This window comes from Narcine bancroftii, chromosome 11, assembly GCF_036971445.1.
Source record: "Narcine bancroftii isolate sNarBan1 chromosome 11, sNarBan1.hap1, whole genome shotgun sequence".
Taxonomy (NCBI): domain Eukaryota; kingdom Metazoa; phylum Chordata; class Chondrichthyes; order Torpediniformes; family Narcinidae; genus Narcine; species Narcine bancroftii.
In genome coordinates, this window is record NC_091479.1 from 88,435,015 (window position 1) to 88,462,220 (window position 27,206).

General features: G+C 37.8%; 1 protein-coding gene and 1 long non-coding RNA gene across 3 annotated transcripts in view; both read right to left on the reverse strand.

The window, feature by feature from the left end:
- Nucleotides 1-7,494: 7,494 nt before the first annotated feature.
- On the reverse strand, nt 7,495-14,386 carry LOC138746103 (uncharacterized). Its single transcript, XR_011346701.1, has 4 exons — nt 14,320-14,386; nt 13,341-13,410; nt 10,281-10,395; nt 7,495-8,029 (listed from the first exon to the last, which is right to left on the reverse strand). It is a non-coding gene; the product is annotated as an uncharacterized lncRNA (long non-coding RNA).
- Nucleotides 14,387-17,899: 3,513 nt separating this feature from the next.
- kcnd2 (potassium voltage-gated channel, Shal-related subfamily, member 2) overlaps nt 17,900-27,206 on the reverse strand; it is a 44,100-nt gene continuing 34,793 nt past the window's right edge. The window contains exon 2 of one of the 2 annotated variants that reach the window (XM_069903961.1): nt 17,900-17,982. In XM_069903961.1, coding sequence (XP_069760062.1) covers nt 17,919-17,982 — 64 coding nt within the window. In that variant the 3' untranslated portion in view covers nt 17,900-17,918. Of the gene's footprint in view, nt 17,983-25,564; nt 26,121-27,206 lie in introns of those variants that run through there. The other variant, XM_069903962.1, reaches the window with a different exon arrangement.

Below are 27,206 nucleotides of genomic sequence, written 5' to 3' on the forward strand. Positions count from 1 at the left end.
TGAAGAAAGCCTCTACTTCCTCAGGAGTTTGCAGAGGAGCTAGTGGAGTTGTTCAAATGAACCGGTACGGACTTGAAGGGCTGACATGGCCTGTTTCCGTGCTGTAAAAGGTTATATGTCTATCCTAACCTATTTTACAAGAATTGAATGGGGGCACAGAGTTATATGGGTGCATCTGAACTTGTGTATGTAAAAATTGAGGCATAGAATGTAAAAGGTTGGCCACCCCTGTTTTAAGGTATGTTAGATAGGATTGTAATACATTTTTATTGTTTTAATAATGCAGCTTCCCAAATGCCAATTTCAATACAAAAATATTTAGTGGTAGGACCGTAGGAGTTATGCGAGTGTTTTATGCTGTTCTCTATCACCACAGGGGACATTCTAAACCACAGGATGTTAAGATTCAGACTGTATATTTGGCACACAAGACAACCCTAGTTTTGGAGTGATTTAAGTTTATGTGCCAGCATAAAAAGTTCCGATGTTCATGAAAATGGCTTTTTAACTGATGGTGAAAATCTGAATTTATAAATTGAAATTCCTGAAAACACTCAGATGGTCAGGCAGCATCTGTGGAAAGAGAAACAGTTAACCTTCAAGGTCAGGTATAGGACCCGCAACTTATATCCCGAGTTTCTACAGCAGTTTAATTCAATGGCATTTCATTCATTTAGGACAACCTGCTTAGGAAGAAGGGACTGAGAAAAGATGACCGTGATTTTTTTTTAAGTCCAGGAGGGGTTCACGTAACATTAACTGTTTCTGCTCTACTTCAGCTTACTCACTGTTGTCATTCATAACTTCACTTCTAGACTGGAGTACATTGCAATGAATTCTGGATGGTCTACCTCTTTCCTTTATTCCTAAGTAACATTTGCCACTCTGATAACTGCATCTAAACTAACACCAACCCATTTATTCATCACTCCAATTGATGTGAACTGGCTCTCAGTTAAGTAGCATTTTGATTTAATAATTTTCATTAAGAGTTTTAAAACTTTTGCATGGTCTCATCCCTCCTGTGCCCTAATACCCAATAAAATATTTCTGGTCCTCTAATTCTGTCCAGTATTGTTGCTGCTCAGACCTTAGATGCCAGTGTTCAGGAATTCCCTTCCTAAGCCCCTTCTTTTTCTCCTTTAAAAAGTGTTTGGGTCATCCTTTAACATGATGTGGCTCTGCATTTTTTTAATTCCATAAAATGCTGGAGAAACACTTGGGAATATATTCACTGTGTGAAGGATTGAATAATAGATGATACTGTAGCCAATATTGGGCAAGGGGCACTGACAATTGAAAGTGGGTTCCACCTACACTTCCAAATTGTTATTGTGAAATTCACCCCCTGTTCGACTGCTCTCAACCACCCTCCCCCCCACACAACATACTTTTTATTTACATTTTAAATGTGTACTTGAGATAACCACCAGTCAGCAAAGATGAGAAAAGTCATGCTTGGTCTTTTCACCATCATTTTCAGGGCCTTATTGCCTAATGAAAGGTTTCAAATTTCATCTCTGTTTGAAAACTGCAAACACCAGTAACAGCACAAGTATGTCTCCAGAATATCAATTCACGGGCACAAAGATCAGCTTATTTTCCAATGGAAGTGGCTTCCTCCTTTCTAACTGATATATACACAAAGCAGCTTGTGTTGCATTTGGTAGATGGCTCCTCAGAAGGCATAAATTAATATAGTCTCTTCAAAGCACAAAATACTTACTGCAGAACTAGAGTAGTATACAGTTAGTTCCCTCCAAATCCTTTCAGAGAATGAGAATAAAGAGAGCAAGATGAAGCATACTTCAAACATTCTAACAACCATATACAATTTTGAAAACTAATGATTGCTTTCGTGGTTTCATTCTTCCACAGTTCATTGTGGATTTGAGTTATTGGCACACGCATGAACGTTATATATTCTTATGTGGAACCTCTGCATCATGTTTGTACTTGAAACCAACAAATTGTTTACCCACTGAAAATTGTTATCCTTGTTTTGTGCCTTTCCAATCAGTAATAAAAAAGTGGCGCAGAATAATCTCAAAATCATTCAGATGACTTTGTCTTCTTTGATGAAGTGAGAAATGTATTTGTGACAAATGTCTCATTTTTCTCAATAATGTTTTTCTTTTATCGAATATATGCTGTCTCTTGTGTTCCTGCATCATTTGTTTCTATCTGATAACTAGCATCACTGTAAACTTGCACAACAATTGGCCAATTTTGAAACATATATAGATGCTGATGTATTTTTCTAAATCAATCATGAAAATCAAAAGAAAAACAAAAGTATTTCCATTAGTTTCAAACTTATCTTAAAAATAACTCCTTTAGAAGGATTCAATTAAAACGTAGAACACACAACTGAGCTAGTACCGAAGAGATTAAAGATTACAAAATGTTATTTAAGAAATGACAGAATACAACAGGGCATTATGCTCCAAATGCCATTCCTCACTTGTAAAGCCAATATCATGCAATTTTAAAAATGGAATTGAAATTCTTCTGACCAAATTTACTCCTCAGTAAATAATTGCATGGTCTAAGGACGGAACTGGTTAAGATAAGCAGTGGTCCAAGGATGGAACTGGTTAAGATAAACAATGCAAAATGGGCTGATAATGAACGGACAATCCGTTAACTGTGGGGTTATTTGAATTTAACGAAAAGAAAAACAGGCTTAAACGAGTTTCTGATCTGTTATCCACCCATTTTGCGATAATGAGGTTACAGCATCGAATCCACGCTGCTGAAGATCCAACTGCGCTGGGTAGGTCACGTCTCCAGAATGGAGGACCATCGCCTTCCCAAGATCGTGTTATATGGCGAGCTCTCCACTGGCCACCGTGACAGAGGTGCACCAAAGAAGAGGTACAAGGACTGCCTAAAGAAATCTCTTGGTGCCTGCCACATTGACCACCGTCAGTGGGCTGATATCGCCTCAAACCGTGCATCTTGGTGCCTCACAGTTCGGCGGGCAGCAACCTCCTTTGAAGAAGACTGCAGAGCCCACCTCACTGACAAAAGACAAAGGAGGAAAAACCCAACACCCAACCCCAACCAACCAATTTTCCCCTGCAACCGCTGCAACCGTGTCTGTCTGTCCCGCATCGGACTTGTCAACCACAAACGAGCCTGCAGCTGACGTGGACTTTTACCCCCTCCATAAATCTTCATCCGCGAAGCCAAGCCAAAGTAAGTAAGTAACCTGTAAGTATTAAGATTCTTCTTACCGCTTTTAGCTGGTTCTTGGGAATGAGATGACTAATTACCCATACAGTTCTGAGAGTTACAATGTGATTAATGAGCTCTACATGGGAGTTAGTTGAGATTCTGTCATATGTAGGTCCACATCCCTTTGCTTTTTTATGTTTGGGCCACATGCTCCCAGAAAGACTGAATAATGTCCAGTTTTCCACTGGCCTAGGGATTACCAAGAGTTATGTTGTCCATATTTCTGATTGAAGGTCCAGGATCACTGATACTGGGTAGAACACTACTAAAACCAGGTAAGAACACTAGTTTTGCTCTAGGTTTCAGGTCTTGAACATTCGGTGTTGAACCATGATAACACCCAGCCAATTGAAATTGCGATAAAACTTGATGCTGAAGCCTGCAGCTATCACAGAACTGTGCTTGAAACTTGATTCTTTTTCAATATTTTTATTAACAATGAAATTTCAACTCCAAAAATGCTACAATTCAAAAAGATACATTACACCTAAATCATAATTTCATCCAAGGTACTCCACATTTTAATCAAACATATTATATTGTATTTATATCATATTATTTTATTGTATTAAGAAAAGGAAAATCTAAACCCACTATCAAGAAAGAAACTGTTTGGCCAAAAAAAAGTTAAAATTCTTATCAGTGATAAACTACCTCAATAGTCAACATTTCTACCTTCATAACAAATCAAAGATTATAAAAGTAATTCAAAAAGGGTCCCCACAGTGTCTGAAAATTTGAATTCAAATCAGAAATTGAGAGTCTAATCTTCTCAGAGTTTAAACATGACATGGCAGCACATAGCTATTGAGCGTGATTAGGTGGGGTAATATCCCTCCATCTGAACAACACTGCCTGCCTAGCCATAAGAGAAATAAAAGCTAATACATGTAGCTCAGATGTCATTAATGTTACATCATTCTCTCCAACAATACCAAGTGAAGCTGTTAAGGGATTTAGTTGAAAATTAACTTTTAGAAGTGCAGCAAAAGTTAGACATACTTTGATCCAATATTTCTCAACACTCTGGCATGTCCAAAACATATGAATTAATGAAGCATCTCCATTGCATTTAACACAACAAAGAGATACATTCACATAAAAAACAAGATAGTATGACTTTGGACGTGAGCCCTAAGGACTTCTTTAAATTGTAGGAGAGGGTGGAGGGCACATAAAAAAGAGATATTAACCAATTTGGAAATTACATTCCAAGTTTCTTCAGGAATTAAAAGCTGTAGATGCTGTTCCCAGGCTTTTAAAAATTTTATCTGAGGGAACCTCTCTTATTCTCAACATCATAAATGTTAGATATTGAACCATTATAGAAAGGCTGTAAATTGAAAATCACATCAATTAAATTCTTATCAGTCCTCTTAGAAAAAACTTGATTCTAATTATTTGGAAATGATCAAAGACTAATTATACCAGGCAAGGTTAAATCTATTTACATCCACTTTCTAAACGATCCAATGGCACAATGAGCAAGATTTTTGATGTCTATGCTCCAAAATGGTTAAAATACTCAATCTGTGGATGATAAATAAAATGAAATCATTAAAAAATATTCTGATCTCTCTCAAGCTTTAAAAAGTATCAATGTGCAATTTTAAATTCATTGCTAAACTCTACCATTTCGTATTAACCTTTAGCAACGGAAACAGTAAATGTGCTAAGTATTGCATAACACATAATGACTAATGAAATAGTTAATGTGATTCTGTAACCACGATTTCTTATTTATGTGAATTCAACACATCACATGGAATTCATTTTATGACTTAACCACAACAGATTAAAATAAATTCATTTTCCAAAAAGAGCATATTGTTATAAAAGTATGAAATTGGACAGGCAAATTTAAGGCTATTATAATGGAATATATAAAAGTTTGTATGAACCATGGAGGGAACCAAAACCTATCAGCAAATGACAATGGATATTGGGGGCACGGGGAAGGGCGGACGGGATACGATTTTTTTTTCCTGGTCAAACAGGTAGGCAATAGGAAAATTAAAATCGATTATTTCTATGGATCTCCAGTTGATTTTTATGATTAATCCAGTAAAATGAACCCTGTATTCTTTCTAGCCTAGATAGTCTATGATGTCACAGGGGCCAGGATGCAGTACAAATTGGCATTCGTATTTGGTGAAATGTTGCCATGGCTCTTAAAAAGAACGCTGATCACTACCTCGAGGAAGAGCTTTTCCTCCTTTGCAATTTCACACAACTATTAATTTGCAACAATGTGTCCTTCTAACATTTATTCCATTTATAAAAAAACTCAAAATCAACGTGGTTTTTGCAATGTTGAGTGTATGCACATTTTGAATTTCTGGTATATTGCAAAATCCAATATTGCTTTGCATGCAGGTTCAAACATCACTTCAGATTCCGTTGCAAGATATTATGATACAAAACAGTTGGGTGGAATAGAGAAAATCCAAACATTTCAGCAGTTGTAATTGAAAAAAAGATTTTGTTTGCTATAACAAATTGTGTGGCATGTTCATGAGCTCAAATTCTGATGCATTTTAATTTCAGTGCTTAAAAGACGAAAATACCTCTTCCTATTAAATCTTATTAAATCCTTATTTATTGAATCTAAGCCAGCATTTGTAAAACGTTCGCTGCAATGATCATTTGCTGAATACAAGATACTGCAACATTCATAAAAATTCAAAGGTGATGCATTTATTCAAAGAAATCCCAACTTTCAACATTTCCAAAATGAATTTGATATTTAACGATATGAGAACATGACATCTCTGCATTCAGAATTAAAATGTCACAGGAGAAGCATGTATATTTTTATTTCATCAATTATTATTGGATGGGATCACCATATTCTTGGCAATAACACATGCTGCATTATTAAAAGGATAAAGTATGTGACAGCATGACTGATGAGAGATTAATGTGTAAGTGTGCATGCATGTACACACCTGCTCTTATATTAGAGCTACCCAGGGGCACAGCTGCATATTCCATGAAAATGGCAATTCAGGTTTGCTCAGTGGTGAAGGCAGCATTTGGGCATGGCTGGGTTCATTGGGCATGGGACTGAATACAAACGTCCTGGGTCTTATAATTCACCAGGACAAGGTCTTGGTGAGAGCACACTTAGTACTGTGTGCAGTCTGAATGTTCAGCTAGAGGAAAGACATCAATACATTTGAAGGGAAGCAAATAGAATTCTACAGGATGAGAGTGCAATTAAAGTGTTCTTTTTAAAATATTTTTATTAAATTTAACGTATAGCATAAATACAGAATTGACAATTACATAAATCATTTGTATGTGAGCACGCACAAAAGGCCAATGAGGAAAAAAAGATAAAACTACATCAATAATTACTTATACCTCAAAAACATTTAACCATGTTAAACCCATTTGATGAAATAACTTGTAGAAGGAAAAAAAATAAAAACTAAAACTAAATCTATCCCCTCCCTCAAATCAACGTTACCTTATAAATTAATTTTAAAAAGTAAAATGTGGAACCACTGAGCACCTCCAGAGAATAGGCAATGAACCACTGGAAAATAAATTATTAAAAAATTCTATTCTATCCAATTCTCTTAACTTAAATAGAGCATACGTCATATAACCTCTGTGTATAAGTGAATCATCTTTCCATTTCAATAAAATTGCTCATCTGCCTATCAATGTGGTAAAAGGTAAAACTTTTCCTGAGATACTGATATAAGTTTATCTGAATCAGAAGAAAAACCAAACAAAGCAATTAACGGCAAGGTTCCAAATTAATCTTAAGCATTGTTGATAAAGTTTAGAAAATGTCTTTCCAGAATCTCTCTAAATTTGGGCACTCCCAAAACATATGGATCAGAGAACCTTCAAAAATTTTACATTTCTCAGAGAGTGGATCAATATCTGCATAAAAAGGAGATCATTTAAGTTTGGATATATGAGTTCTGTGTACTACCTTAAATTGTAATAAGGAGTGTCTTGCACAAAATGAGCAATCATTAATCAAGATGAGAGTAGAGTACCAATCTTCACCTGAAAATGTTAAGTTCAAATCTCATTTCCAATAGCTCTTAATCCCAGCCATGGGAATTGAATTTAAATCCAATAAAATATTATAAATTCATGATGTTAATCCACCATGAAAATAAAACCGTAAATGTTTAAAAATTGCAGAAAACTGAAAAATCTAAAATCTCAAAATGTCTAATTTGTAAATATCTAAAGAAGTATCCATTGGAAAGATTAAATTTAGCTGATAAGTATTGAAAGAGGCAAAATTATCTGAATAAAGAGATCATTAAAACTTTGAATATCTATTCTATGCCATTCCTTGAAACCCACATCCAACAAAGATGGTTAAAAAAAGATATCAACATTTGGACTAGCCAGTCAAAAACCATTAATTCCGAAGATTTTCCTAAATTGAGCCCAAATTTAGCGGAGATTGAGAAAAGTTCAGCTTCCACCCTCACTACATTCTTCAGGGGATGCATTGAGAGCATCTTATGTAACTGCATTACTGCCTGATTGAGGAAATGTACGATCTCAGAATGCAAGCCCCTGCTGTGGATAGTAAAGACTGCTGAGCGAATTATTCGGGTCTCTCTCCGTGCTATGACGGACATTTATAACCACCGTTGTCTGTGGAAAGCCATAAACATCGTGAAGGACTCCACACACCTCTCGCGTAATCCGTTCTCCCTCCTGCCATCCGGGAAGAGGTACCAAAAGATTCAGGCCCTCGCAACCAGATGACGAGATAGCTTTTTCACCCAAGCCGTGAGATTTCTGAACTCTGGGGATACAGGGTTAGCATAAGTAACATTTAATATGTGATATATTATTTATGATATGTTATTTATAAAAATTGTTTCTGAGGTAATTTATCCATGTAAATAACCAGCTCCACAGTCCAGAGAAATGCTACCTCATTTTCACTGTATATTGGAAGGTTTATGGTATGAACAACAAATAAATGCAACTTGACTTGAAATTCTCAACCTATTTCAGTTATGTGCTCATTTAAAAAAGAAAATGGTACAAAAAAATTGCCAACATAGAAGTTTTTTTGGAGAATTGAAATTTCATTTCTATCCAAGAGGGGCAATTCACTGACTTATGCAAATGTAATAATAAAAGTAAATTACTTATGTTAATCGCCCAATAGTACAATCTAAAATCTGGAAATGAGATAATCCTCCATTTCATGTGGTCTTTTGAAGATGGGCTTTATTTATACGTTTTTTCCCCCCCTGCCATGTACAAGTCGAAATAGTCAAATCCCACAAGCTGAAAAAAGATTTTGGGGATAAAAATTGTCAATGCTTGAAAAAGATACAAAAATTTAGATTCATTTTAATCAAATTAATATGTTCCATCATTGTGATAGATAAAGGTGACCAACCCAATGATGATAGTTTAATCGTATCGAGTAATACCTAGAAATTCTCTTTCAATGTTTTTATAATTTTTTGGAATTGTAATTCCTAAATATTGGAAGTGTTCTTTCACTATTTTAAACAGAAAATTAGAATAACCTGCAAAAGCACCTTTTGAGGGTAAACATTCACTCTTAAGTAAATTTAATTTATAACCCAAGAACTTTAATTGCAAATCCTGAAATTTCTAAACCAAACATATTAAATTTTTTAAACTGATGTAGAAGGAATACTCAATATATCTTTAAAAGTAAAAACACAAATGCTGGGGAAATTCAGCAGGTCAAACATTGTTCTTTATACTGTATAGCAAAAGTAAAGATACATAACTAACATTTGGGCTTTAGCCCTTCATCAAGGTATGGAGAAAATATGGGCAGGCACCCAAACAAAATGGTGTTGGGGAGGGAGGGATAGGAGGAGAAGCACAGTCCCACAGGTAGAAGGTAATAGGTGGATAAGGGAGGAAGGGCACACCAGCAAACAAGGTGAGAGGGGGGTGGCTCTGTGTTTGGACAGAGAAGGAGTTAGAGCTGTAGGAAAGAAGACAGAGGGATGGAGAAGAGAAAGAATGGGGAGTAGGCCAGAAACCAAAGTCAATGTTAATGCCATGTGGATGGAGAGTGCAGAGATGGAAAAGTAGGTGTTTCTCCTCCAATTTACGGGTGGTTTTAGTTTGACAGTGCACGAGGAAATGGACGGACATGTCAGCGGGGTTGTGGGGCCACTGAAATGGTTGACCACCGGGAGATCTCTGTAACTGATGCGGACAGAGCAAAGGTCCTCGAATCGTGCCTGCCTTTTATGTTTTTAGAATTTCATGAGGCTGAAGTTCCAAAACTGTAGAGAGGAGACTTGTTCAAAGTAGGCACTACAACTACAAAAGCAGGAAGGAGAAGATGCTGGAGGCAGTACATTTGCTGTTGTCAACCTCGTGATTTATTTCCAGAAGCCTGTAAAAAAAGCTATTCTGCTGATTCTTGACAAGAAGTATCATCAGATTTATTACTGTATTTATATTTCTTGTTTCCACTCTGCCCAATGCTGGCTTTGCAGTTAGAAACCTGTCACTTTGCCTCAATATCATAAGGGTAAATATCACTTTCTACATCAGTTGCCTCCAAACGCCCTGAAAAAATATAGCAATGGAAATGTTGAATATGCTTACATTAAATTTGTTTCACTATACTGTAGTTTAAGCACCAAGATAAATATATTTTTCTTTTACATTATCATATTATTTGAATATGACAGCAACTCAATTTAGCATGGAGACCGTCCATATGAAACTAACCAACTGTACAAAATCCATGCCTAGAAACCTGAATTTCACTAAATTTTTGGACTGCTCTCGGATTTAACAGCAACTTCGATTTACATAAATCTGTGAAAGTCATAAGATAGCCAAATTGTTTGAAGTAACAACAAGAAACGAGGTAGTGATAAAAATGCCCATCAAATGACATCCTTTCTTCCATTTAAACCAAAATCCATATGCAGAACTATTCAGACATATTCGTTGTTTTAGCCTGAGATTCCCCCACCAAATGTATTTCTTTTGACATTGACTCCATTCTTTTGTTTCTTGTTCAGTGCTTTTCTACTTACATCTGAGATCTCTGTTGGTTCCTGAAACTTGGACAGTTTCTTGCTTTTCATTGGCTAGTTTTCATCGTGGCCTTATCCATCCCTCTATGATAGTTTGAGGGCCCACTGCTTCTCCCTTAAACAAAAGTCTAATTAATTCCCCTCATTCACACATTTGGGAGTATTCTACAAGTTAAAAGCTGCAAGTAAAAAGGGATTGAAAGGATAGAGTAAAAATAAAACAAATTTGGTGGGGCAAAAGCAGGTTGCAACAGGAGTCTGTGCATTGCTCAGAGGTCTTTGGGAGAAATTCGAAGCAGGTTGTACAGTACTGGCGGCTTGAAGGTTGGAAACTGTGGAAGAAATATCTCCCATGTCAATGGGCCAAATGAATGTCAGGGAGGCAATGACTGCCAGACATAGGCCAGATGCAGATATGAGGAGGTATCAAAGAGCTATATTTTGGCTTCTGATCAGTTCACCATAACTCAATAATATCATCTGCATCAGAGGTCTTAACGATGATAATATTTGGGTTAATTCTCAGTGAGCAGACTACTAAAGGTTCAGGAGTGAGTTTTAATGAGTAAAACAAAGCAGAAAAAAAATCAATAAGATTGAAAATGAAGAACCTAAGAAATAGGAAAGGAGCAGGAGTAGGCCATCCGACTTGTCAAGCCTGCTCCGCCATTTAATGAGATCATGGCTGATCTTATCTTCATCTACCTGCCTTTTACCCCACATCCCTTAATAAAAAGGCTGAACTCACCTTCATATTAAACACTTCTTCAATGCCATCATTTTCTGCAGATCAAAGGTGTGCCGAAAGGAATATATCAGGGCCCAAGGTACATAATACTCTTCGTGGCAAACATTTCAATCAGGCTAGTCGCCCACCCTCAGCTCATTTTTGGTATGTTGATAAGTGAACAGGGTCAGCATCTTATAACCAAACTGAACTCAAAATATTAAACCCTTCCTCTCCCTTAACCCTCTATTTTTCTTCCATCCATGTGCGTGTGTAGGAGTCTCTTAAATGCCCCTAATGTTTCAGTCTCCACCACCACCCCTGGCAAGGCATTCCAGACACCCACAACTCTCTGTGTAAAAACTTCTCCCCTTAACTTCCATCCCTTCACTTTGTACTCATGTCTTCTGGTATTTACTGATCATGCCCTGGGAAACAGGCGCTGGTTGCCCACTTTATCTATGCCTCTCAATCTTGTAGACCTCTATTAAGTCTCCTCTCATCCTTCTATGCTCCAAAGAAAAAAGTTCCAACTCTGCTAACCTTGCCTCATAAGACTTATTTTCCAATCCAGGTAACCTCCTCTTCATGGCTTCCACATCCTTCCTATAATGAGGTGACCAGAACTGAACACAATAATACTCTAAGAGTGGTCTCACCAGAGATTTGGAGAGTTGCAACAAGACCTCTCTACTCTTGAACTCAATCTCCCTATGAATGAAGCCCAGCATCCCATAGGCCTTCTTAACTATCCTATTAATCTGCATGGCAACCTTGAGGGATGTATGGATTTAGAACCTCTGTTCATCTACACTCTTAAGTAACGGACCATTAACCCCATACTCAGCCTTCTGCTCCATCCTTCCAAAATGCATTACCTCCCATTTATCTGGATTGAACTCCATCTGCCACCCCCCCCCCCCATCTCTTTATCTTTTTGAAACCTTCGACAACTTTCAGCTCAATTCACAACTCCTCCAATCTTCGTATCATCTGCCAACTTATCAACCCGCCCTTCCACCTCTTCATCCAGGTCATTTATAAAAATCAGGGGTCCCAGATCAGATCTTTGCAGTATCGAGGAAATTAAAGTTTCCAACTGCAACGTGCATGCTGTGCTCCATCATTCCAAAGTACTCCTCTCCCCTCAACACTCCATTGCACATTTCATTTAATAAATTAGACTGCAATGATTGAAACAAAAATAGTGGCATCTGCAAAAGAACATTTATCAACTGAAAAAAAGGCGTGAACTATTTTCCTTGGTGCTTGCCTTTCAACTGTATTTCTTGGCCTTTTAACAATGGCACAAAACTTTTCTGAAGGAGCAACTTGATTGGCAATCAAAATGAATTCAGAGGAACCTTTGCTGAAGCCAATTAAGTTATGAAACATCCCAAGAGATTCTTAATGTTGTCAATCTGCTGATTTTACTGCAAATCATACTGCAGTCACACTGGAAAATTTGGGCACCGACTAAGCTTGTGCAGAATCATCAACTCAGTGTAGAGGAATGGCTGCATTTTATCCGAGCTGTCATTGCTTAATGTTCAACACAATTTAATGCGTTTAGATAGCAATATTTTCTGATTTAAAAAAAATTACAGTAATTAATTGGAAATTATGTCTTTATACAATGTTTTTATATTTTTTTAATGATGGAGACATTCAGACATTTCAGTCATTTTACTGTTTTGACAGCCAGATTATAATACATCCATTACAAGCCATCATTGATTTGGCAAATACCGACTAAAATTTGTAAGTTTCAATTAAAGTTCTAAAAACCAAACACAATTACTTTTAACTTGTGTTCACAAAATTTAAATATTATTTACTGGTATGAACTAGATGCAAGTAGGAGTAGTTTTTTTCAGAGCACGACACAAATCTAAACTGATTTGGAAATTTTGAAAACATTTATTTGATGCAGCTTGGGTACCTTCAAAAAAATATATTGAATATGTGATGAGTCTGAACATAGAGACCTTGAGATAGGTTTTTAAATTTATTTAATACGCACTGGCATCAGTATGTTTTGAGTAAATTAAACAAATCCAATTATTTTTTGTTCATTTACACAAAATCAAGAGAACGTCTGAGTAATTACCAATTCTGAAACAAAGGTAATGCTCAACTTTAGCATTAAACATCGAAATATTTCTATTTCATTTAATCTTACAAATTCAAACTTAAATATTGCTGATGAATAAACTATAAATAAACTGTGCTACTGTCTTTCAGCTTTGGGCTTCAACTCAGAAAAGGATGCAGTTTGTTCAGCAGTAAAGAATATTAAACAAGTAAATTTACATTACAAAGTCTTGTTTTACCTTCAATGTGTCATTACGTTGGCATCTGTGGCTGGGGTGGGCAGCAGCAGGTGTAGGCAGATCTCAAACACTAGATTGCACCCAAAATATTCAGATGAAAAGGATAACAGCCAGGACAATACAAAATAACACATTCATGAAGTTGTGGGTATGCATTAGAATAATTACTTGTGTGAAATAATACGAATCAAAAAAAATATACGTTTTCTACAAGGAATTATTTAAACAATGAAAATAATGGAAATACATTAAAATAATGATAATAATGTCATACAAAATGTAAAATTAGTTTAATGTCCTATAATGAACATCCCATGTTCAATGTTGTTATATGGACCTCTCTGTGGGAAACGGACAGAATGTACCTCACCTGCCGATCAAGTATTAGATCCACCCACAAGGATGGCTATTAAGTTGATTCTGCTAGGTCATATGGGTGCATGTGGAGTGGCTCTTTCAGACACCATTGACACCTGAGCCAGCTCCTCTAGCTGGCATCAGTATAAAGCCCACCACATGGACAGACAGTTAATTTTGATCATTTGAGACTTCCCTGAGCTCCACTTCAGGCCACAGGCAATGTCAGAAGACTGACTAGGAAGGGTCTGATCCAAGTTGTGAGCAGTGGGTGATGCTGGAAACAACTTGTGAGATATATGCATGTACAGGATGGGGGCTCTGGAGGCATACACCCATTATAATTGTAATTAGACTACTGTTTCTCTATTGATTAGTGTATCATGCTTGCATTTTGTAGCAGGATGGTGGGTACTGTTGCATAACCCTAGTGCACTATTGGGAGTTGTATCTTTATCTGACTAATATCCAATGTGTATGATTTGCGTGCTACTGTTGTGTAGGTATGTGTATAAGTGCTTTCCCTGTTGTGAATTCCCTTGCATGTAAATAATGATGAAGGATTTCCACTAACACGTGTCTAGGACTTGTTACTCTTTGAACCAATCAAATCCATTCTCACCTTCACAAATGTACACATGCACTAAAATTCTTTCTTGCAGCCACTGAAGATACTTCGAAAAAATCTGCAATAGTATGCATTAAATTAAAAAGAGATGATAAATACAAAAGATAGATAATAAATAGTCACATCATATTGCAATAGAAGAAGAGTAGTGTTAAAATAGTGCAGATAGTCTTTTTGTGGTGTTAGAGCAGTTCATGATTAATGTACAAGAGGAAGGTCAAGAGCCTGGCAGCCATTGGAAAGATACTGTTCTTGAAACTGGACATATTGGTCTTCAGGTTTCTATACCTTCTATCCAAAAGTAGCAGCAAGAAGAGTTTATGTCCAGGGTGATGGGGGTCATTTTTGATGTTGGCTATCCCCTTGAGGCAGAAGCTCACAGAGATGTATTCAAAGGAAGGGAGGTCAGACCCTGCAATGGACAGCTACATTTGCTCCCTTCTGCATTCTTGGGCAATCTTAGAAAGTATAGTCACTGGCTCCAAGAGAGATCTTCTGAAATGTGGACTCCCAGGAAATCGAAGTTGTTATTCTATAAAAAATGGTGAAGACTGCAAGTGCAACCTATGATTTCACAGGGAAATAACAATCTTTCAATTCCTGACACAGATGCCAAAATCTGAAGCTAACCACAAATCTGCTGGAGGAAACCAGCAGGTGAACCAACATCAGGTTTCTTTCGGCTCCAAATGTCAACCATTCTTTCTCTCCCATTGATCCTGGGATCAACACCTGACTGTGTTGTTTATAACAATTCTCAGATCAGCTTCTGAAGTAGAGAAAATGCATACATTCCTTATAGAAATATTAAATGTGGGAGGACATACATTGAATGTTTTAAATCCAGGATGGGTTCTCTCACTAACCTTTATGATGATTAATCACACTTCTGCATGGTTATCAAGTGCACGAGCTTTAAGATGGCGGTTGGGATTTATTTCAGAAGCAAGTTTGGTCAGACAATTGCATCTATGCAGAAAAAGGTCTTCCTTTTAGATGCCTGAATATTCTGTGAAATATGGCTTCCAACCACCCCCCAACATGATCTCCATCAATCATTATACCACTGGCTTAAGAAGAAAGAGTATCGGCCCCTTTCAAAGGAAGTCAACTCAAATCCTGTAACAATGCACCGTTTAACACTCATGGAACAACTCAAAAATCAGAAGCATTTCGATAGAGTCTCATTGACGTACCCAAGGCTGGCCCCTGAAATTATTGGAAGATAATTACTTGGTCTAAAAATATGGCCTACCCAATCCAATTTTTTTTCCTATGTCTTTTATGTCAATCTCAATTCAAAAAAAAGGTTTAAAATGGATAGTTCTATTGCAGTTTAACACTCCGAGGACTAATGGAGATTTTAGAATGGTGATAAAGAGACTGGCCTTTAAACAAAAAAAAAATTAGCTTCTATCATTTATGTTTTTATCAAAGTATAGTAAATCTGTGCAATAAAATATGTATAGAAAAATATCTTGGCACATTTGTTAAAAGGGTTCACTCTCAAAGATGAATTCATGACCATTTTTGTGCATAGTTTGTGCAATTATGTCCATAAAAATTGAAATATTGGATTATTCATACATTAATAGAAAGTGCAGAAACCATATTTAAATCAAGACACAGAATTGACATTTATGGGTGAATATATAAAATGCTGGAGGAACTCAGCAGGTCAGGAATTGTGCACAGAAGGCAAAAGAAATCCAAGGTTTCCAGTACCAGGAATGGTAAGAAATGGGCTGATGCCCAAATGGAAGGGTAGAGGGGGGACACAGGTTGGCAAATGATAGGTGAATGCAGGTGGGAGGAAGAATGGAAAAAAAATAAGAAGCTGGGGTAATAGGAGGAAGAAGCAGAGGGCTGCAGAAGATTCACTTTGATAAGAGGAAGAGAACAGGTGGTAAGCTAAAGGAAGGAAGCTGTGAACAGAAGGGGGTGGGGGTGGAAAGAGAAGGAAATGAGGATAAGTGGGACTAAAGAAAAAAGGGAAAGGAAGGGTGGGAGGGGGGGGGAGAGAAATTAGTTGAGAAAACAAAGAGAGAGGTTATTGGGAACTGGAGAAATTAATGTTCATGCCATCTGGTTGGAGGTTGCCCAGACGGAATACAAGATGTTGTTCCTCAACCGACACCACCTTGCTTTCCCTCATCTCTCTGGTCCTATTCATCCTTCTCTTTCCCCTCCCCCAGCCCTTTCTCTCTTCATTGTAGCATTCTGCTGTGCTACCTGGTATGGAGGTGTCAATGCATAGGAGAGGGACAGGCTACAGAGGGTTGTAAATTCAGCCATCATGGGCATTAGTTTTCTATCTATTAATGATACTTTTAAGAGGCGTTATCTCAAGAAAGCAGCAACAATGATCAAGGACCCAAGTCAGCCCTTTTCTCAGTGCTACAATGATGGAGGAGGCACAGGAGGCACACTCAATGTCACAAAAACAACTTCCCCTCTGCCATTAGATTTCTGAATGGACAATGAACCTATAGACATTACCCCACATTTTCTCTTTTTTGCACTACTTGTTTACTTTTTTTTAAATATTGTACAAAATTGTCATTTATAGAACCATAATTTTTGCACCTTGTCTGGCACTATTACCTGCTCCTGTTAAACAATGAATTTCATGGCACATATTCATGACAATAAAGTAAAAACACAATGCTGGAGAAACTCAGTAGGTCAAACAGTGTACTTTAAAGAGCAAAGATAAAGATACATGACCAACACTTCAGGCTTGAACTCTTCATCAAGGTTCATGGCAAGAAACTAGGTTTTGATTGTTGTGGTATCTGCAGACCTCTCCCATTTTTGCAGGTGTCCATTTGCGTGTGAGGAAGCTGAAGCAATTCCAGCAACAAATGGCCCATGGCTTAGTGTGGAGAGGTTATGAATGGTGCTTCTATTCAATGCAGAAATATGAGCCGTTGCTAGAAACTGGCAAACAGGTTTGTAGCAAAGCAATTTGCAGTCTGAACAGATACCTTTCTTGATGTACATGGGTACAAACCTAAAAATGTTTGGGCTGGAAGACTGAGAATGCTATTAAAATTTATCAGCATTGAACGCTGCCCGTAGAATGGAGCATCTTTGTGTCACCTCTTTTGAGTCTGATCTGTAAAATTTAAGAGTGACATATTGTCTTGGGGGTTGGCATCATTCTGAAAAATATTTTTATCCTAGTGGAAGTCAGGTGTTTTTGTGTGTTCTCAAGCAGGGTAATCTTACATTAGCCAAGATCTATCTATAATCCTCTTTTACCCCATCCCTTGTTTAGGAACTTTCATTTTAGGAAAACAACTTTATTCAATATTTACCTCCAAAGAACATTAGTTATCATCCTCCAATCTGAAATAAAACCATTTAACTGTCTTTAGTCCAATTTACTATTATACTGTTGGCAATCCTTCAATTTCATGAGCTGAAAATTGACCTTTTTTTGTGCAGGATTTGATCAAAAATACTTCCTGATAATGTGTATGCACATCATGGACTGCATCCCCCTCTTCACTCCATTACTGTATTCTTCAACAAAACAACAAGCTAGTAAAAAAAATTACTTTCCACAAACCTGTTCTAGCTGTCTTTTCTCAATCCTTTCTTCGCCCTAATTGACTGATGATGTCATAGTGGTGTTTTGAATAAAACACTATACTAGAGAAATAAAGATGAAACGCATACAGGAATTATCACTATGTTATTGATAAATAAAACAAAATCTGCTCAATTTGTTCAAATTCATTCCATAGAACTATTTACTGTTTAAACAATTTCAATTTTAAGTCACAAGAACTTTTTAAACAGATTTTTTTGTAACATCTGACATACTATGTTTTCCATAGATCCCTTCAGCTGACTGGAGGTCCCATTCTCACCTTCTCTTCACTAGGGTTAGAGTTGACAACCTTCACCAGGGTCCTGTTCCAGCATTTCCTTTAAACTTAACAGAATCACTGAAAAATTATAACACTGTACCACATAGAAAAAGGGAATTAGAAGGGTATTGAGTGTAGATAGCAATAACATTTAATTGTCAAGATAATTTGCTAGAGCAGAATCAAATTTCCAAGTATATTGGAGTTTTATAAATTTGTAACACCTTACTTTGGATAATAATTGTCAAGGACATCAGGAGTATGGATGGCGGAGGGACCTTGTGATGCAAGTTTATTGCTCTCTGAAAACACAGGAGGAAAGGACATCAAAGATCGTTCCAGCATACTTGCCCATAGGCCAGGGAATTGAGCACAAGAGTTCAAATGTTAGGTTGCAACTGCACAGAACATTGGGCAGGACACACTTGAAATATAGTGTGATCAGTTCTGCTTGCCAATCAACAAGCAGGATGTGGTAGCATGCATTAGGATGTGGGCTCAAATGGAGGCTGCAGTTATAAAGACAAATTGGATCAAGTGAAATTATTCTTGCTGAAACGTAGGAGGCTGCGAGGTGACCTTGCAATACAGATTTGGATTATTCATTCAATTTCAACCAAATACCTCTGGAGTTAGTAAGGACACCATGGACCCCGGAAGGGCCTGGTGCTGGTGTCACTGTAAGCAAAGACAGGGGAAGCGTGGAGGCCTGCATGCTAGGCTAAGACTAATCCACTCAGGTGAGCGTAACCTAGTATCTTCACCAATGTTCGGTCCTTGATGAACAATCTAGATTAACTAAGGATTTTGGACCCTCACATAAAGGCGGCTTATGGATTGCAACATTATGTTTTTAATGGAGATGTGGCTAAACAGAGATATCCCAAACAACATGGTGGAACTGGAAGGAGGCACAGTCTTCAGGGCCGACAGCACAGCAATAGTGACGAGTAAAAGTTGAGGGGGTGGTTTATGCATCTACAACCCCTTTTACACTTGCATCCCACTAAATCAGCTGTTCAGTGTCCCAGGTTAGGAATGGCATTTTCGCTGTTCACACTTGACCATTCTTAACTGGGATACTGCACAAGTTCACACTTGCAAGGAGCCATCCCTGGGTTTAGGACTGTTCTACCTTCTACCTGTGATGTTATGATGCATCTAGTGATGGTGGACCTGCCCTAAATCTTGATCAATGTATTATGATTTTATATTTGAATAAAATTAATTATAACATAATTAAGCTTTATATACAGCGCAGTATGAACCCTTCAGCCCCTGTTGTTGTCATGGTGACCTATACAAACTTTTATAAGGGACTGTGGAACAGTGCTAGCAATAAATGGCAATAGCGGACAATTTTTAAACAGCTTGTAAAGTTGGTAGCGCTATCATGTACAATTTATACAGCATTGGAAAGTTGGTAGTGCCATGTGGCAGACAAAGGGCTGTATGCAGAGAGCACTCATGAAGGGGTTTCACTGCTGCATGGCATTCTGGGAAGTCAGGTCTGCCATCACCCCCCCCCCCCCCAGTCTTTATAAACTGTGTGCAATAGCACTACCAATTTTCCCATGCTATTTAAAAATTGTCCATTATTTATTTCCCCTCTTTCTCCCGCAGCAAATTTCCCACGACAGAGTTCATATTTTCACTTTAATCTTTTCTTCCTTCACGTTCCTGCACTCATGCAAAAATTTGTGTCATTTCTGTCCTAAAATCCAATTGCCCATTCTACACTTGCCTGATTGCAACACCGGCATCTGCAGATGCCAGGGATTGCATTAGGGATCGAGGCAGTCTATCCCCGTGTGAGATGATGTAATTTCACACCAACATTGAGTCTATTTTCATTCTGCACTAGACCCTTTATAGGCCAATTGGCCATTAATTCCTGGGCCCACATGCAAGTGTGAAAGACGCTTATGCTTATTGTGTTGTGGATCTGGAATACCTGATTATTAAGGGTAGATCTTTTTAATCAACCACGAGAGTTTACATGTATTGTTACTAAAGTAGCCATGAAAGACCTCAGTGCTGCAGACACTGCATTCAGATGGAGCTTTTATTGTGGTTGACAATGTTAATGATTGCAATCTATGTACCATGCTTCCAAGATTTTACCACAATGTATCATGTACCACGAGGGGAAATAAAACTTTAGTTCACGTTTATACAAATGTGGCTGATGCTTATAAAACCACGAGCCTCCCTCACTTGGGTCAGTCTGACCATCTTTCATTGTTTCTGTTTACCAAGTATAGCCCAGTCATTAAACATGTAAAATCACATTGAAGACTATTCAGATCTGGCTTGAAGGTGCTGATTTTGTTCTTCAGCAACATTTTCAACATAAAGATTGGAGTGTGTTTACTGCCCATGCTCAGATTGATATAGATTTATATACCAACACTGTCCTTGAGTACATCTACAAGTATGTGGAAGGAGTGACATCACAAAACAAATAAAAATTCTTGCTAATCAAAAACCATAGATAAACAATGAGGTTTGCTGTCCACTCAAAGGCAGAGATTTAGCTTTCAGATCTGGACCAACCTACGGAGGGGAATCCCTCAGGCTAAACATACATACAAACAAAAGAATGATGAGCATTTCAACTCCTCGGATCCTCGGCGTATGCGGCATGGCATATAGATCATTACAGACTATAAATCATCTAGTACTGTGCCCCCTTTCAGCTGTGCCTCCTCTGAGGAGCTTAATTATTGCTACACTCAGTTTGATTGAGAGAACAAGGAGGTCATCTTAAAAGTGGATCTTCCACCTGATGAAATGCCTCTCTCACTTTCCATCTCTAAATTTTGGGCCACCTGAGTAGGGTGAATGTACTGAAGGAAGCTGGTCCAGAATATATACCTGGCCTTGTGTTTAGTGTCTGTGCAGAACAGTTGGCCAAGGTCTTGATAGACATTTTCAATCAGTCTCTGGCCCAGGCATTTGTTCCCATAAGTTTCAAGATTGCCTCCTTTGTACCCATGCCGAAGTGTCGCACCATCATGCGTCTGAATGACTTCCGTTCAGTTCCACTCACCCTCATCATTGCAAAGTGCTTTGAGAGGCTGCTTCTATCACATTTAAAATTCCATTTGTCCATCACCCTGGATTCTCAGGAATTTGCCTACCATATCAAATAGGTCGACTGAGGATGCCATTTCCAATACACTTTACTCTGCCTTGACCCACTTGGACAGCTTCAACTCTTATGTCAGAACGTTGTTCATTGACTTTAGTTCAGAATTCAATACTGTGATTCCCTCCAAACTGATCACCAAATTTCACCAGCTTGGTATCAGCTCATCCCTCTGCAATTGGACCTTGGACATTTTGACTAACAGACCCCAATCTGTTAAGTTAGACTGGCTCTTTTCTTCTCTTCCATGTTCATCTTGAGCATGGTGTGCCCCAGATCTGTGTGCTGAGCCCTCTCCTGTATTCTCTTTTCAACCACCACATAGTTATATTTCTTTAATCAAGTTTACAGATGACACCACAGTGCTTGGCCTGATCAGAAGGGATGATGATATGGCCTATAGGGATGAGGTACAGCATCTGACCATATGGTGTACCGACCACAACTTGGCTGAAGATCAAGGAGATCATTGTGGGCTTCAGGCATGCAGGAAGCCACACTCATGTCCCTATTTACATCAATGGAGTCATAGTGGAATGCATACCAAGCTTCATATTCCTTGGAGTCCACATTTCTCTTGATGTCAGTTGGCCCCTGAACTCCTCCATCCTGATCAAAATGGCACAACAGCACCTTTATTTCCTGCAGAGCATGAAGAAAGAACACCTCTGCCCCAGGATATTGATGGATTTTTACTGCTGTACCATTGAGAGTGTACTTGCCTATGGCACCTCAGTGTGGTATGGTGGGTGAAAACTGCCCAGCGGATTATCGGCATCCAATTGCCCACCATTGAGGACATTTATCAGGAACACTAACTGGGCAGGGCAAAGAACATCATCAAGGATGCATCCCATCCTAACTATGGACTTTTTACTCTTCTTCCATCTGGTAGGTGCTACAGGAGCCTTCGCTCTTGGACCAGCAGGCTCAAGAAGAGCTTTTATCCCAAGGCTGTAACCCTGCTGAACCTTAAATCCCAGCGCAGAGTGATACTGCACTCACATTGAACTGTCAGTACTTTTATAATTGTTTTCTTGCTTGCATGTAGTTATTTGTATATAGCAGTACTCTTTAAACCTGGTTGAATGCTAATTGTATTTTATTGGCATTGTAATTTTCTTGGCCCAATGACAATAAGTTGAATCTAATCTAAATAAAATCATTCACACAAAAACAGAAAATAAACAATTTGGGCATGGACAAAATAAATTCAATCAAAGTGTTTATGGTTTTAAATGGATATGTACTTAAAAAAGTGTTTGAAATTTTGATTTGCTTATAGAGACGGTAAAGGCAACTTGGAGACTATTTCATTTTGGAGTTTGGGTTACTCTTTATTCAGGAGAACTCATGGGCTGCAAGTATGGATGGAAGGATCAAACAATCAAGAATGAGTTGGTTGTGACAAGGAAATGTTAACATCAGGACTACGGGGATAGTTCCAATAAAGGGAATTAATATTTACCAGTGTCAATATATACTTTGGAGGGTGTTTGACCAGTGAGTCTACTTTTCCATGTTAAAATACCTCAATGACCAATATCTTTGCTTTTCTACATGAGAAATTGTGCCTCCTTGTCATAGAATGACAATAATCTAATTGGACATTCCCTGCTGTGTCTGCCAATGGCTTATGGAAATACAGCAAATTGTTTGGCACTTTATAAAATGCAGCATTCTTCAGTCTTATTCTTAAAAAAGAGCAAATTGAGAGCAGCCTTCAGTGCCTTCTGGTCTGCACTCCAGAAAACATTTTACATTTTTTGCCAAGCTTTATAGATCTTCCCCTGCAGCTCAGACGAGTCTTCAAGATCGTGAAAAGGCTTTGCAAGTCAAGGAACTGATACCCCTCCATGTAGCAGTCAATAGTGATCAGGAAGTCTGATCCCTCCTTTTTTTAAAATGTTCATATCACAAAGTGAACTTAATATTCTTTCAAATATTCTTTACAGGTAACATTAGTCTATTTACAATTCAGGTCCATTAAAAAATAGCAGATTATAAGGACGTACAACTGAAATTAAGAGTTGCATCCCTATCCATGACCCATTCTGTGTATCAGTTGCCTTTCCACCATTCCAAGCAGAATAACCAATTCAATGTTGCACATGATCTTGTGTGCTTGCCTCAAAATATACTATAAAATTGGGAATGGCTTCATGGTTGACTTTGAATGCAAAATTAATTATAAAGTGCTTTATAAGTAAGCATAAAACAAACCAATGTCTTGTTCTTTGTTCCATTTCTTTATGTCTCCCTAAAAAAAAGCTTTGATTTCCTGCTTTCCATTTTCCAATTACAAGCTGGTTTTTCAAATCCACTTGTCTGAGCTACTGGAGTCTGTACAATTGTTGTCTGCATTATTTAAAAAAATCTGATGGTTCACTGCAGAACTTCAACAACCATAATTTTATCTTATTTCTACATCTTCATGAGACATTATGGGATCATTCTCATCATTCCCTGACACAAGTAATTAATTTAAGAATGGCTAAATATAATCAATTCCCCAAATAAATTAAACAATGGTTTAAGTTTAATTGGCGCAGTCTGCAGAGTTTTTTTTAAATTATAGGCCATGGGTTTATTGATGCATTGGTCAGTTTATTGCATAAATAATTTTAAATATTTTGTGGGATTGCACCACTTTTAGAAATGATTGTGTGATGTTGCTGTTTGCAATTAACGATTTTAAAAGACAGCCAAAACGTACTCAGCAGTTTCAGAGCTAATATTACAAGGCTTTTGCAGCATCAATTAAAAAGAACTGTCATTATTTCAGAAGTGAACATCATTTGCTGTCATTTCTGCAATTTTGAGGTCACTTGGCCTTTCTTTAAAATTAGAAATGTCAATATCCTTCCATTGCAAAATTTGAAATTCTGCACACGCTAAGTTCTTTGACTTCATGGATTAGTCCTTCAATGCTGATGTCATACAAAGAGTTCAATAATGAATTAGCTCCAAAGCATATGTGACACTTTGAATTTTGGTTTCCATTAAAGCACATATTCTCCCAATCTGGCACCTGTGATAATTCCGTGATCTGCATTTGATGTAGCATGCAAACTAATGCCAAAACAAAATAGCTCTCTAGAGAGAAGCTTGGCTAAAAACTATGTTATTAATGGAGCATCTTCAAATAAAAAGTGATTCTGGCACAAACACAAAAAAGTGGTTCCTACCTCATCTGTGAGGACCACCAATAACTGAAAGTATGAAAGATTTGAACCACAAATATTGAACTGCGTTCCTCGCCCTGCCCTTCCCCACCTCATCATTTTGTTCAGGCACCTGTCTACATTTTTTCATACCTTGATGAAGGGCTCATGCCCAAAACATTTTATCTTTGCTATATCAAGAACACTGTTTGACCAGCTGAGTTTCTCCTGCATCGTGTTTTTACTCATTAATTTAATATTGGCTTTGTTTAAAATCTTCCACCAAAATGGGGACTCTACATAAACTGAATGTGTATGCAGTCATCGCTGCACTACGAGCAGGGTCAATTATCAAATTTTGTAATATTACCAGGTTTACGTTGGCAAGACCTGCTCAAACTAATTCCACGAGGGCAACTGTGCATTGTATCTGCAACTCATTGTACAAATTATCTGATTTTTATTTATGGAATAAAGATGGATTTGACTCTACCACAAACAATAATTCACTTAATCAAATTACTATCCAGACCTTAAAGATTTAAAAAAAACTTTCTCCATTATTTCCCCCCTCTCAATTTGTTAAATCGGCATGAATTTGATTTTCAATTTTATTTTCTAACATTTATAGAATCTAGGTACAATAAAATCACTGGTATTCAGCATCTATGGTGATTGACAGATGCTGGATAAGTGGATTTTCCTGTTGCTTGAGACTGCTTGTTGTGTGATTGGCAAACTAGCTGCTCGGTGCACCAATTTTAAACCTGAATTTTTTACCCATTTATTTTCTGCAATTTTTTGGCAGTTGCTGGAGGAAGCTGGTTGCTTGAATTCCACATAATGGGGATTTTACTGTATATAGACTGCAAAAGGAGACTGTGCTGTACTCAAATGAACTTTCACCATTTATTCTAATATTTAACATTCATATGGACAACTTGAAATTCCTGGACGGCATGAATCTATTATTCATACTGCACAATTTTTCTTTTAAAAAAAATCTGCCTGGTGTTTTCAGGACTCCATTAAAAAAAAAGGGTGATTTAATATTGTCTCCATGAGAAAGAGGGAAAAGTCACAATCGCAAGCAGAGGCCTTCACAAAAAGGGCTTCTTTTTATTCCATGTGCATCTTCCTGCTTTGCTTCCAAGTCTCTCTCATGTACATTGAGCCTCTCCATAAATGCATTATTTCTTCAGATAATCCATGTAACAATGCCCCACATTCACGTTGATCCCTTTAGAAATTTATTCCTTCTAAATGCTGGAAGTTTCCTCTTATATTTGCACCGTTTACTTTGAATCAATTAAGGTTTGACATTCAAGTGTATGTTGCCTTCTTACATGGTGACAAATGTCATTGGACAGTTTAATTATTGCTGCTGCTGACATCCTTGCTCAGCTTCGTGACAAAGATTGTCCTGTAAAGTTGTCCGAAAACACAAGTTCTGGAAAGACTTAATTGTTGTTGTTCAATTTGCAAATGTTAAACATGACTTTTTTGTTTTAAACAAAGAATTTTAATCTCTTGGCAGATGCTACTCAAACATAAACCCCTTTCACACTTGCAAGTGGTCCCAGGAATGATCGGCCAATCCTCCTAAAAAAAAAAAAAGGACTACGGTGAAAGCCACATCTTCTCAACACCGGAATGAGATGACGCCATCTCACGACAGGGATAGACTGCCTCGACTCCTAGTACAATCCCCGTTATCTGCAGACACCAGCGTTGCAATCAGGCAAGTTGGAACAGGCAATTGCATTCTGGGATAGAAATGACCCAAGTTTTTGCGTGAGTGCAGGAACGTAAGTAAAGGAAAAAGGATTAAAATGAAGGTATAAACTTTGCCATGGGAAAGATGCAGTGAGAGATAAGAGAGAAAGAATAAAGCAACAGCGGACAGTTTTTAAACAGCGTGGGAAAGTCTGTAGTTCTATAGCGCACAATTTATAAAGACCATGGGAAAAAAGCAATGGCAGATCTGACTTCCCAGAATGCCATGTGGCAGAGCTATCCCTCCATAACTGTTCAGTGCATGCAGCCATGCATATAGCCCTTCTTCTGCTGCACAACATTCTGGAGGGCAGGTCTGCCTCCACTTTCTCCCACTGTATTTCTATATTGTGCACTATAACACTACCAACTTTCCCACACTGTTTAAAAATTGTCTGCTATTGCTATTTATTGCTTGTTTTCCCACAGTCCCTTATAAAGATTTATAGAGGTCAGGACGACAACAACAGGTGCTGAAGGGCTCATAATGTGCTGTACATAAAACTTAATTATGTATGATTAACTTAGATCATAATACATTGATCAGAATTTAGGGTAGGTCCACCATTGCTCGATGCCCCATGACGTCACCGGTAGAACGTAGAACAGTCCTAACCCCGGGGATGGCTCTTTATAAATGCGAACGCATGCAGTGTCTCAGTTAAGAATGGTCAAGTATAACCATATAAACGTTTACAGCACGGAAACAGGCCATGTCAGCCCTTCAAGTCCGTACCGGTTCACTTGAACAACTCCACTAGCTCCTCCACAAACTCTTGATGAAGTAGATGAACAGCAAAAATGCTATTTCTATCCTGGGACACTGAATGGCCAATTTAGTAGCTTGCAAATGTAAAAGGGGCTATAGATTTTAAAATATTACTGACACTCCATTTCTGAAACCTTGAACAA